Genomic DNA, 13,993 nt, shown 5'->3' with positions numbered 1-13,993 from the left:
TTCTTCTGCGTATGCCTATGTCACTGACTGATGAAACATCTTCCTCTACAAATTACATATTATATAATTGAAACATTTGCTCTTTAGATTTCACAATGTAAATTCAAATGTAGTTTGTTATTGCTACAGAAGCATCAAGCATTTTTGGTAAACAACTCAAAATGTTGTTCTTAGAAAATTTACCTTGTCTTACTAAGAGGTCTGGTACTTTTTCGGGTAACTGATCCATAGTGTTTGTTAGGCTGATCTAATACAAAACAAGAACAAACAAAATGCACTGTTTACAGAGATGCCAACTAAAAAGGAGAACAACACCAACGACACAGAACCTTTCTGTATATATTATAAGATTGGTTTTATAAAACGTTTTATTCTTTACCATGGATAAAAACTGTTATGATAGGATGTCGAGATAATCATTATCACTTCTGACCTTTGGAAGCTTAGCCAAGTATTCCGCTAACTTAATAACAAGTGTGAGAGCTTCTGTAACCTGAAACGAAACAACATGAAGTTGAACTTATTTAAACTTACAAAATAGCGCACGTTAAAATAAATGTAACAGGATAAGTTTGTATGAAGAGACTGCATTTTCCCGGAAAAACTTGCATAAACACTCAGTTTTCTTTCAATATTTATTTGAACGAGCACCTGAGGTGTTTAGAGAGAATACTAGACAATTTATTGTCCTTGGAAAGTTGGAGTAAACTTTACATCAAGAATTATTTATACCAATTTTCACTGTGGGGGATTAGTGATCATTTCAGCGTTTTTTTTTTTTTGGACGTATCGTACACTTATTAGAGGGGAAGACCTTTGTAGATTCCATACAAGGATAAGCTGAAATCACCTTAATGTTGAAACTTTGGTATAAAAGGGGCCTGGCCATTCTCACCTTCAGCTGTCAATCAATCATCAGAGCGTAAACAACTGATGAACAACATGCGTCTAAAGTTTTCTATGACCCTTACTGACAAAATTGGCTGTTTTCTGGATAACTTCTGTTAATCGAATTAGAAACCTATGTCCTATATTGCTGTGGTGATGTAATGACATTTTGAGGCATATTTTTCAGAGGACGCTTGAGCCAACCACGTGCAACGACCGAACGGCGTCTAAATTTGCATTTCACAAAGGAAATACCGTGTATAAATAAAAAGTTGGGGCTTGCCTTTTTATGGCGAACTTAATGTAATGTCACCAAAAAATAATAAAGTTAGTTTCATGTTAAAAGGAGTAAGATATTCCACATAAAAAATAGCACTATTAAAAATAGTAGTTTTGGGGGTACTTTGAGGATCATTTTCCCATTTTGTGTAAAGAAATGTAAGGGGAGGAAGTGGGTGGGTTAACGAATTCAAGATGGCGACGGCGGGTAGAAGGTAAAGGAAATTATATTCTAATTCGCTCACCCGCTCAACCGAATATAAAACATTTATCATGTAATAAGCAACCACTTATAGGGTGTGTCAACACGAGCCGTGTACGACCCTCTTTATTATGTCTTCAATATCAACTGAATTACAAACAGTATATTCATAAACAATATGGCGCAAAATATAAGAAAAACAAAATTGCAACTGTATAGCACTAATATAACAATCAAAGCATAAGCTAGAATAATGCAAAAGCAAAACATGACAAGCCAAGACTTGAAAAATAAACCACTTGATAAAATATAGTCATTGGGTATTTAATTTAGAGGGCGAACTGAGTGCGGTCGTATGACTCGAATGAATACAAATCGAGGCCTCAGCATATATATACCCGACGCCCCGCTAATGAAGCATTGTGACAAAGTGTCACAAACACCCAAAAATGAGGTTACGTAACCCATGATAAATACATTTATATTCTAATTCGCTCACCCGCTCAACCGAATATAAAACATTTATCATGTAATAAGCAACCACTTATAGGGTGTGTCAACACGAGCCGTGTACGAGGCGAACTAAAAGAACGGGAAATAAATTAAATACCCAATGACAAAGAAACTGACAATAAAGCAAGAATATTATCCTTTATGTAGCCATCCTTAGCTTTATCTGACTTCCAACGACCGTGTCTCTTAAACAAACGATCAGAAATCTGGGCATTTGCTGCAGCAGAGGCGCCTCCCGCTCTAAGGCTATGAAGACCATAATCTAGTTTGGAAAGGCCAACGGCCTCAAAAGCAGAAAGCACTATCTCGCGCGCCCTGGAATACGACAATGGAGCAGAGCCGCGAAAACTGTAAGATCCATAACTGCTGCAAAAAGTAAGAGGACGGAAAATATAATCTTCACTGTCTTCCAAAAATGAAGCTACTGCAAAATAACGAAGAGTTAACGTTACAGGACAAGTAGGCTTAAGAGTTTTAGCAATGACCACCCAAGCCCCATCTCTATAAATGTCCGTCTTGCTACGTTGAACAAAAATTCTCATGAAGGAATCTTCAAATAGAAAATCACACCTGCGCAATTGAACTAACTCGTTAAAGCGGAAAAACCCCGCGTAACCCAAAACACACAAAATGAGCAAACGTAAATCAGACAAACTAGCGGAAGCAGAGCCATAATGTGCAACCAAGCGCTGAATAACCTCAGGCGTTACTGGTTCTTTCTTTTGACTGGAACACTGAGAAGCCTTTTGGCAGATTCTATTAATTGAGAAACAAAAGGTGAATTACATGGGTCGGGTTGGCCCGCTAAATCATGAAACCACTTAAGCCCGTAGTGAACTTCATCAATAATACTACAAGAAACCGATTCATAAATCAGACTAAGAAAAAACAAAGAAACATAAATACTAGAAGCGGGAAAAATTTTAATCTCTTTGAACTGAGAAGCCCACTTCCTCCATGAATTGAAACCTCTTTCATATTTCTTGGCGGTGTTAGCACTTTTGCTCTTTAGCAGCACTTCAGGGAGATCCTGACTTAATGTCTTAAGGCGACTGTCTTCCACATGTTGAAAACTAGGCTGCAAAGCCCCTCTGACAAAATCTGTGAGAACAACGATAACATTGCAAAAATAAATAAATATAACTTGCAATATAAAAGTTCTGTACAACTCTGCACAAACGCCACTCGGCGACAATTGAATCAATGAAGTAGAAAACAAGCCACTCGGCAAACTAGTTTCATTCGAAACACAGTCATGAAACAAGCTAACAAAAACTCTCTGAGCTCCTAAGGATAGTCGTTGACCAGTGAGAACAAAATCACTGCAATCAGAAGCCACTCGGCATAAAGGCACCATGCCTAAGAATAAGAAACGTAACAGCTAGCGTCAAATCTGACAGCTAGAACTGCACTGTTAAACTTATGAGAGCCAATAAGCGAATCCTTATAACAGCCAAGGGCAAATATCCCCGAGGGATCTGGAAAGTAAATGGACTCAACAACGTATGGTTGATGCTGGAGTGGGCTTGCAAAAAGAAATGGCCAAAAAGCATTAGACGGCCAGTAAGGGACCACTAAAGTCCCATAGGCGCGGCATGCAAGGAGATGTTGGATAACCCTTGTGATACAATGAACCGGCGGAACGAGCCAATTATTCTCTGCTGTCCACGAAACTGAAAAAGCATCAACAGCCTCTGTGCCCGGTACACGAAAACTAGAATTAAATCTAGGGAGATGGGCATTGGATGCATTAGCAAATCTATCAACAGTATGGGGGCCCCATACTAGATCTAAATGGGCAAAAAACCACTGGGTAGTATACCAATCGTCGAAATCGATAATGTTGCTAATCTCATCAGCACAAACATTAAGCTCTCTGGGAACCCATTGAGGGACAAACTGAACATGAAAAATCCGACAGAAATCAAAAATCTCAAGCGCGATAGAATGCAATTCTGCGTTAGGACTCCCTATCTCAACTATACGAACAGCCCCTTGATTGTCAGAGTGCCATTTAACTGACTTGCCCTGAACCGAATCCTTGAACGACGTTAAAGCAAAATGTACAGCTTTAAGCTCTCTCCATGTAGAGCTCTTTTTAGCCTCACATGGACTCCACATACGATGACATACTTCCTCAGTACCAACAAGGAACGCGCCACAGGCTACGTTACTAGCGTCTGAAAAACTAAGCAAAAAAGGCGCCTGGTAAGGCACTATAGCTCTAGAATTAAGACTAACAATATTGTTTTTCCAGAAAAATATTTCTGAAAGACAATCGTTATGATGCCCGACATTGAACCGGGAATCCCATGAAGATCTGGATTCTATAACCTTGTACAAAAACCGGGTCTTAAGACGAGTCAAATTACCCAATACCGGTGACATTGACATAACGTGGCCTGCGATCGAGGCACAATCCCGAGCAGTAACATACGGGGCAGATAGAAGGAATTTCTCTATAAGGGCAATGAAATTGGAAATACGCCTGTCGATAATAGAAAACGAACCAGAAAAAAGATTCCAGTTCAGACCCAACCAGACAAGCGACTGCGTAGGCTCCCAAAGTGATTTACTGGAATTCGCAACAAACCCTGCATTACTCAACGATGTCTGAACAAAAAACGAGTGCTCTTTAGTAATTTGCATAGATTCACCCTTACCACACCCGTCATCGAGAAACACAACTATCTTAATGCCACTAAGCCTCCAAAACTTAACAAGCGGCCTGAGGCATTTGGTAAAAATGTACGGGGCCGAACTAAGCCCAAAAGGTAGAACTGTAAAACAAAAATATTTGACAGTACCAGAAAAAACCCAGGAAAATCCTAAAAATGTCTGATGATCTGGGAAAATATCAAAATGGTGATAGCCAGACTTAAGATCAAAACTGAAAAGGAAATCACCCTTGTTGACATATGATAACAAGACCCTCCAATCTTCGCACTTGAACTTTTGCTTCCAAATAGACTGGTTGACATGTCTCAAATCAAGAATAAGCCTTTTCTTGCCTGACGATTGGATTGACACAGAGAGCGGGTTAACAACATGTGGGACAAAAGGTACCTCAACAACCGAGTGATTACCAACTAATTCAGATATAGCCGACTCGACAAAAGACGCATTATCCGAAGCTGACTTATTGTTATTCAAAAACGCCCTGCAAGGGGTACTAATAAAAGGGATGCGATATCCGAACTTAATAGTATCAGTAACAAAGTTATTAGCGCCAATGGTATACCAATAATCAAGCTTAGCCTTAAGTCTGCCCTTGAGTACAGGCAATACAGAATTCTGTTCGTATTCAAATAGATTGCGATCGTAATCGAAATCGACTAATGAACTAGAATCAATCTCTCTTAAAAATTCTAAATTGGAAAGATCCATTATAACAAGATATATGAATACTTAACTTAAACGCCAAGTTCTTGGGAAAACTTTCATTTACCTCCAGCGTTTGAGGAGAAACCAGAATTCGTCTGGCTGGAACTTGAAGATCTTGGTTGAGAGTTACCACGGCACTCGGACCTCCAATGACCTTGCTGACCGCAGGCGAAACAAATATCACCAGGCTTTGCTTTGCTAACAGACGTATAGGCACGAGAAGTGGAAGCAAAGTTGAAAAGACGCTGGCCAGCAAATGAAGTGGTGGTGGCAGAAGGTTGGCTTTGCTTGACTGCGGACTTCCCTTTCTGCTGTTGACGATCTTTACGTTTGCGAAGGGCTCTCTGCTCTGCACGCCGAATACGCTTCTCGTCCTCCGATCCACTAGCCAATTCGTCAGATAGATACTCGTTAACCAAATCCCAACCAGCGGCGGATTTATCTGCCAATCTGATAAGCTTGTTGCGTTTCTTGATGTCAGAATCCAATTCTTCTAGGCAACTGCGAACGACTTCAAGTTTCCTTTTACCTAGAGCGGTGGAAGCCGATTGAACCTTCTCCGCAAGGCCAGAATTGAAGTAGAACTGCTTTTTGTTCCCTTCAAACTTGAAGGAAATTTTGGACTCTTCTTTCAGCTTCTTAGCAATAGAGTCGCTGTTGCTTAAGGAATCTTCCTGGATGTCTCTCTTTAACGCGGTCAACTTCTTGTCAAAATAATCTTTAAAGAGAGCGAACGTCGAGGCTAAATCAGTAGACTGCTCAGACGTAGAAGGCGGAGTAGAAATCTGCTGCGAAGCGTCGCCACGAGGAACCTCGACATTTGGTTCATCGACGTTTTCGGTGTCAGACATAATTTAGAGGGCGAACTGAGTGCGGTCGTATGACTCGAATGAATACAAATCGAGGCCTCAGCATATATATACCCGACGCCCCGCTAATGAAGCATTGTGACAAAGTGTCACAAACACCCAAAAATGAGGTTACGTAACCCATGATAAATACATAAATGGAAGGGATGGCCAGATAGTGTAAAAACAATCAGTGTGATGTTTACTTTCCTGCAAGAAGTATATATCTTGTAGACTCGATTTACACACTATAGTTGTTTTGAGTGGCTAGCCGTCATTTCTTTAGACATCCTAAGTAAGTGCTACTATGATCAAATTTTTACCTCTTGAATTTTAAGGTTTATCACATAGAATTCTAGGAAAGATTAAAAACGCCGGCTATAATTTGCATATTTTAAAAACTTGAATATCTCTGGACCAAAAAGAGATATTTGAAAATAGTAAACAGCATTCTTCTTCTCGTACAGACTACTTGTTTATGTTTTAAAATGGCTCAGATTAGAAAGACACAAATTTCGTCATAGTAGCACTTAAATAATTTTGGCACGCAAAACAATACAATTGTGTTTATGACACGGTATTGAATAATGATATATCAGACGGGTTTCAGTAGGTCCAATGACTGTGGTGGCATCCTAGCCGAAACAAGACGCCCTTATGCTCATCAAAGAAGTGTATGTAGTCACAAGCAAAATTTGCGAGATTGGTATAAGCAATTGTCTGATTGGAAAGAGCGGGTCAAGTGTCATCATCAATGGTTTCAGAAATTCGAAATAATTGTTTGAAAAAAGTCGCTTTTCAGGAGATTTCAACACTTTATAACATAAGTTACTACATAAACAGGGATCCATGGGAAGACTTTGACGACGAGGTTGTTGTTACCGTTGTACAAGTACCGATGACTAGTGAAGAAGATTAGCGGTATCGAAAATAGAACTTAAGGAAGAGCTAAAGTTAAATCATCAAGAGAATTGTGGAAGAACAGTAGACAGACTTGTTGTTGTTGTTGCTGTAAATTTCGTAGTTAGACGGATCACTCTTATGAAACAATAATCAAACAGTAATAAGCAACATTCGATGAGCAATCAAGATAAAAGTAAGAGAGCGCAGTAGCTGTCTAGCTTGAATAATAATAATAATAATAATAATAATAATAATAATAATAATAATAATAATAATAATAATAATAATAATAATAATAATAATAATAATAATAATAATAATAATAATCTTTATTTGTGCTTTTTTAATGTACATAGTTGATTCTTACAATCTTGTAGTGGTAATACATAGATTCATAAGTAAACTCATACCAGCTGGGCTCATATCCGGGTTTCGAAATAACTCTACATCATCATGCGTTTGTTGAAGGCGATGTAGGTCACCATTTTCCTGCATTTGACGTAATTTCAAGCGATTTATATAATCGTTGCTCATCGAAGGGTCCAAAATACCTCCATATTGCCCATTAGCTGGCGGCACATGTGGTGTAGTACTGCATTGACCGTCCATCAGCTGTAGCACCAGCTTGTACTTGGTAAAATACACTGCAGCCTCTGACATTGTAGTTGTTGACAGTTTGAATAAACATCACACTGATTGTTTTTACACAATCTGCCCACCCCTTCCATTTTTCCTTCACCTAAAACAGCCACTAACGGTAGTATCTAAATCGAATCTACAAGATATACTTTGATACTCTTCTTGCAGAAAAATAAACATTACACTGATTGTTTTTACACTATCTGGCCATCCCTTCCATTTTTTCCTTTACCTTCTACCCCACCCCCCCCCGTCGCCATCTTGAATTCGTTAACCCACCCACTTTAACCCCTTAAATTTCTTTACATAAAATGAGAAAATGAACTACTTGGAAACTGATCCTCAAAGTACCCCCAAAACTACTATTTTAATAGTACTCTTTTTTATGTAGAATATCTTACTTCTTTCAACATGAAACTAATTATTATTTTTCGTGGACATGACATTAAGTTCCACCAAATATAGGCAAGCCTCAACTTCCTACTAACTTCTTGTTTAATCCTTTTTTGTGGTTTCGTCCAACGCAATTTGAGTATTTCAGATTTTTAATTATTTCAGAAATCTAAGAACTGTGTTCAGCGAGCTGCTACACACAAACACTGACGATAGCTACGTTGAGTGAAAGTTTAATTATCTCATACTTACCACAACATCTATAGGCTCATTAGTTGTAAACTCTTGCATTCTAGATATAGCAAGATTGAGGGTTCTGAAACTCCACTGGCCAAATAGGCGATTGTTGAGCTTGCCATGGTTAAGGTATTCAAGCATTTAACATTGCCATTTAATATAGTAAACTCATAAATCGGGGGAGCAAACAACAAGTTAATCATTTTAGCATGAATTTTAGTTTCTGCATGAACCAAGTAAATACCAATAGACAATGGTGACAACATTCTTTAAGGGAAAATGATCGCTCAGACAGCTTTCAGTGGCGCCCTGTCCTTCTGTCCTCAGGTATACAACATCGCTGTAACTGAAATTTTTAACTATTATTGTATAAATTACAGAAACTGTAAGATTGCAATAGGCCGTTTTCACAATGGCGACATTTCAAATTCAAAACTAACAGATTCTTTCAGATTTTTTTCTCGTGCAAATAAGGGACATTGTTATTTAAACTTCAGTGTCTGTCATCACAAAATTTCAACAAGAAAGGAAAACCGAAGTGAATACTGGAAGTTCTCCCAAAATGATGCCATCGTTGCCTATTTCGTTTCCTTCACGCGGTAAAAGACGACGTCCGGAAATACAGTAAGACACGTCTGCGCGCACGCTATCATGAAAATCGATTATCGAAGAGGAATGCCCCCATCCCCCCCCGGAGAAATGGTGACCTGACAGTTTATGTTGTTGGTGTCCAACGTCCTTGCAACATAGCGTCCAATGGTTCTGCTTATCATATCGTATTGACTTTTTGAAAGATATTTCTGCAGCAAAGTTTCTCTCGAAACCTCATTGTATAAACAAATGTATAGGGTAACTGGGGAATATTTCTGATCTTTGACTGTCATGGCTACGAAGTTAAATAAGTTCTATTAAAGGATACATCACCGGTGCAAACAAGTATTTTTGTGTTTAGTAGCAAACCGCTGCCAAAAAATAAACAGAGAAACTTTAACTTTTTTAAATCACAATTTTCTCATACCTGATTGCTTCAAAACTGACTGCAAATTGCGTTTCCCGAAAGTCCTGATAACTTTAGGGGCTCGATCAGTACGTTTCCTTTAATTCATTTGTCATTGATTGGCGCCAGTCTTGCCTACAGTGGAACCCCGATTTTACGAATCGTCGATCTAACGATATTCCCGATTTAACGATCAACATTCTGTGTCCCGGCAAAAGTTATTGATAAATCGGGAGTTCGTTTACAACGATATCCCAATTTAACGATATGATTTTGCTGTCCCCTTGCCATGTCGTAAAATAAAGGTTCCACTGTACAATTAAGAAGATTTTAATATTTAGCTTTCAACATGAAATACTGAATCACTGACGAGAACCATTGTGTACTTTATAAATAGCTTCGGGCCCGGCCCGGTAAGTCATTACCTTTCGATGAACGGGCTCCAGTTGCTTTTCATTAAACATAAAGTTTTCGAAAATTCTGCGTAAGATGAAATGAACCAAACGTCCCTTGAATCGCAGCAATCTCAATACTGAAAAATAAGCTTTTTACATGGCCCGCAGTAACTTTATCGTTGCTTAAGTTCCCAACTAACAATTACCATATTCATATTCATATGTGTTTCTTTTAATTATAAATACAAATATTCAACGCATGTTGACATGTTACCTGATACTTTGTTCATCGTCTTCCAAGTCTTTGATGACTTTGAGCAGCATGTTGTAAGAGGTCTAAAAAAAAAAAGAGGTAACAAGTTGTTTTAAGGAGGCTCGTCAGGGGCTTTCAACGAGGCTATAGCATTCTATTTTAGGTAGTGTTTGTTAAATGATGAAAAGTTACAAAAAAGGTATCTGATTATGAGGACAAAGTAAAACCATCTTTTAAACTCTATTGTTGGCGAATACTAGATCTGACGTCATCGCAGTCAACATGGCAACAGGTCAGCACCAGAAGAAGGACCGCCAAATTTTGCTTTTGCAAAATTATCTCAAAAACTAAGTCGGTGACCTAAAGCCGCCGTAACACATTGAAACTTTTAGCTGAAACATATGTCCAACGGCGTTGCGAAACAAGTTTCAGCAGGCGTTGCACCGTGTAACATGGTCGGTTTCGTGAAACTTTTCGAACGTCCGTTGCGAGACAAGTTTCACGGAAAGGTGAACCGCTTTCTACTTCTGCAACGGCTCGCAACGGTCGCAGTGGTGAAAAAACAAGAGTTTCACCGTGTAACACCACTTCGTGAAACTGGTCACGTTCGCCGTTGCACACAAGTTTCAGCTAAAAGTTTCAACGTGTAACGGCGGCTTAAACCTCTCGTTTTAATTGCTTTGTTGGAAAGCCCTGTACATTCTTTTCTGCCAATAAGACAAAAAGTTATCCGGTAGAGCTTATGTTTTATCAAAACGGCATTTTTTCACCTGCAGAAAATTCTACAGGATAACTTTCTCTGGGTTACTCGCACGCCGCTAAAAGCCCTTTCAAGCTTTCCTAAAAAGACGGTCAAATGATCAATTTATCTTCCCAGTTAAACATCCTTTTTTTTTCAGCTTCCTGAACAAAGAAGATAAGATGACGGTATCTTTCAGTTATCTTGGTTTGAAGAGAAACACTGTAGATCGTACATTTTTCTGATCTAAACACATTTCGTTTTCTCTACACAAGTAACACTGTCATTAGTGCAGGGGCGTGTGCCTTTTATCTGGGGTTTGTTAGAAGCAGAACACACTGTCACATTTCTTATGTGTTGGCATGTTTTTGTTTAAAAAAGTATACGGAAATGCTGTTAGACATGATCCAAAAAGTATCATCTAGAATGAAAACAAGGATCCAGTTCTTTGAGTCAATAATTGTTGAAAAAATCTTATTTGATGAGCCACTTTACTTTTTATTCCTAGTTCAAACAAAAACGAAGGACACAAGTTTTTTTTGAAGGAGAATAAACAAGTCGTCCTCGTTGTTTCTCGCAAAAGAAGGCTAAAGGATTGTCAAACATACCAGAAATGGTATCACGGAAAAACGAATTAAGAGATTACTTTGACTCTGCTAAACATGGCAAGAAAATGAGCTACTTTAATTGTCACTGATCGTTCAAAACAATAAAAAGAAGTACAACACAAGTTTTTTTTTACTATAATAAAACAGTGACCCTTTATTTCTGGCAGAAGTAAAAAAGACCTAAAAATATTACTAAACTGCTACAATAATTAAGCGACTGAGAAAAGATGATAAAAGCTAACTCTAAAATACGCGAACTTCTTAAAAACATTTTAAATAAAAGAAAAGACATTACACTATTGTAAAAGTGAAACAAAAGAAAGTATTTGCATAAAAATATAGTTCAATTCCCAGAAGTTTAGTTTGGGACACTAACATGGCCGTTGTGACGTTAAGTGAAAACACTATATTTCTGCAAATATATTGTAAGTATTCTTGTATACTTGTACATATTATTTCTTTCAAAACATTTGAGAAATTAAATACGTAATTGTGTACGTGTAACGTATCTTGAAAATAAGCCATAAAATATACCGCACGGTTGGTTCGTCGCACAACTGGATTCTTCTAGGTCACACTTCTCTTTGAATACATGAAGACTTAGCGTGAATTGTAAAGTTTACAAACTGAAATATGTTTAGATGAATGCCACTTGGATTTTTAGGAAAGAATGGTATGTTCTCACAAGTCAGGTTGCTCACGTTCTATTACGTTTCGATTAATTTTAAGATAATCTAAGCGGTTTTCGGGAATATTGGCAAAGTCAAGAAAAATGCAGGATGGCCGCTGTTTGGAGGTGATGACGTCATGCCACGACACGAGGATTTGTAGAAATCATCTTTGTTTGGAGAATAACAGTGCAGCTGTTGTTTGAGTTGTTGTTTGGTTAAGAGTCAGATGTGTTCATCACAAAATGCCATTCAGTTCAAAGAGTAATAAGAAGTACACCACAACAGGATTCGTAAATCAGACGAGAAAATAAACAAGTAACGACCTTCACTTCTCGTCAGAAAGAAAAAGATCTGAAAATTCCTCACTAAAAAAGCTCTTGCTAAGTCCGGGCAATGGTTATGACTGATCTCAAATTAAATAAAATTCAGACAGCAAATTACCACATTGAACTAACATACACCAGCACTGCGGGGCTTTTTCAGCTTATTGCTTTGTTCATATTCTTTTTTATGAGAACATTATTTAGGACTGCAAAACGTTTCACCTACAATATGCAAAAATATTTGAAAAAAAAAAAACAAAACAAAAAAAAAGAAACAGGCAAGCATGTAAGTGAGGAAGTAATGAACCACTAGGCAAATAAAATCTTACAAAAGGAAGAGTTGTGGGGGTGATAAGCCACTAATATCTAACGAGTACTTGTTGAAGAATATTCGAAAAACATAGCCATTTATCATCGAAAGTATTTGAGAAAACATCTACTTTTGTTAAAAAACAAGCCGGGAGAAAATGTAAATTACTTCTAATTAACAAGAGGAAAAAAATATAAAGGGTACTGGAAAAAGCAGTCATACATTATTGTAAACACTATCAAACTAATTATTGAAACACTTTTGCGGTAATAAGCCAAAGGATATCAAGCAAACAGTTGAGAACTTTAGGCCTGTATCGGCTGTTAGTTAAATGGCAGTTAAATTTGCCAGTAACCCTTTTAACATGTTGCCTAAAATAAGCTTACAATTGTTTGAGAAGAAAAAAAATAATAAGTAAAAACAAATAATGGAAATAAACTACTAAGACAACGTGTACTAAGCAAATTCAACTGTAAAAACACAAAGTATTGGTTATTACAAATGATAACACTGATTAAGTGATTATTGAACAGGTAATTAGGAGAATAACAAGAGGAGAAAACAAGGAATTCAACAACGTTTTGTGGAGAGAGAAAAACCGGGGAAGCCGGAGAAACAACCCTCAGATCAAGGACGAGAACCAACAACAAACTCAATCCACATATGGCGTCAACGCCAGGAATTGAACCTGGGCGACACTGATGGGAGACGAGTGCGGCAAAAAACCCCCAGAGAATCAGAGAAGAACCCTCGGAGCAAGAACGAGAACCAACAACAAACTCAATCCACATATGGCGTCAACGCCAGGAATCAAACCTGGGCCACACTGATCGGAGATGAGTGCTACAAAAAACCCAGAGGATTGGACAAAAACCCTCGGAGCAAGGACAAAAGCCAACAACAAACTCAATCCACATACGGTGTCAACGCCGGAAATTGAACCTGGGCCACACTGTTGGGAGGCGAGTGTTCTTACCACTGCGCTATCCCTGTCCCCGCTTATATTAATAAACAGAAGAAAAAGTCAACTTAAAAACTTTATGGAACCAAACTACTAACAAAACGTGTACTAAACAAATTTAACAGTAAGAACACAAAGTATTGGTTACTGCAAATGATAACAAATGGGAAGCCACCCCTATCCCCCGCTTAAATTAAAAGACATAAAAGTATTCGATTCAAAAAATATTTTAAAAATATTATGAGCAATAAACAAACGTCGGAAATATTCATGCATTTCTTTACAAATATCAGAAAAAATAACATTTAAGTAAACCGTTACCAAGAAAAAATGTCTTACAAAATAATGTACTGTAAAGTAATTTTGGCAAGAATCAAATTGAATACCACAACAACAAGTAATAGTTAACATTAAGGTGTTCCATACAGTTTTCTTGAGCCCAGTTAGACC

At 37.9% G+C, this 13,993-nt stretch overlaps 2 protein-coding genes across 2 annotated transcripts in view; both read right to left on the bottom strand.

The window, feature by feature from the left end:
• LOC146484278 (testis-expressed protein 47-like) overlaps positions 1-13,993 on the bottom strand; it is a 32,197-nt gene that overhangs the window by 2,897 nt on the left and 15,307 nt on the right. Inside the window, exons 4-8 of the mRNA XM_085104877.1 lie at positions 9,953-10,014; positions 9,206-9,248; positions 8,302-8,400; positions 434-493; positions 184-247 (exon numbers count right to left, since the gene is read on the bottom strand). Of these exons, the coding sequence (XP_084961003.1) occupies positions 184-247; positions 434-493; positions 8,302-8,400; positions 9,206-9,248; positions 9,953-10,014 (328 nt within the window). The remainder of the gene's footprint in view (positions 1-183; positions 248-433; positions 494-8,301; positions 8,401-9,205; positions 9,249-9,952; positions 10,015-13,993) is intronic.
• On the bottom strand, positions 3,898-6,264 carry LOC146484279 (uncharacterized). Its single transcript, XM_085104856.1, has 2 exons — positions 5,331-6,264; positions 3,898-4,070 (listed from the first exon to the last, which is right to left on the bottom strand). The coding sequence occupies exons 1-2, from the start codon at positions 6,115-6,117 to the stop codon at positions 4,048-4,050; spliced, it is 810 nt and encodes a 269-aa protein (XP_084960982.1). The 5' UTR covers positions 6,118-6,264; the 3' UTR covers positions 3,898-4,047.

Source organism: Pavona decussata, unplaced genomic scaffold (genome assembly GCF_977016875.1).
Source record: "Pavona decussata unplaced genomic scaffold, jaPavDecu1.1 SCAFFOLD_34, whole genome shotgun sequence".
Classification (NCBI taxonomy): Eukaryota; Metazoa; Cnidaria; class Anthozoa; order Scleractinia; family Agariciidae; genus Pavona; species Pavona decussata.
This window is presented reverse-complemented; position numbering and strand designations above follow the sequence as displayed.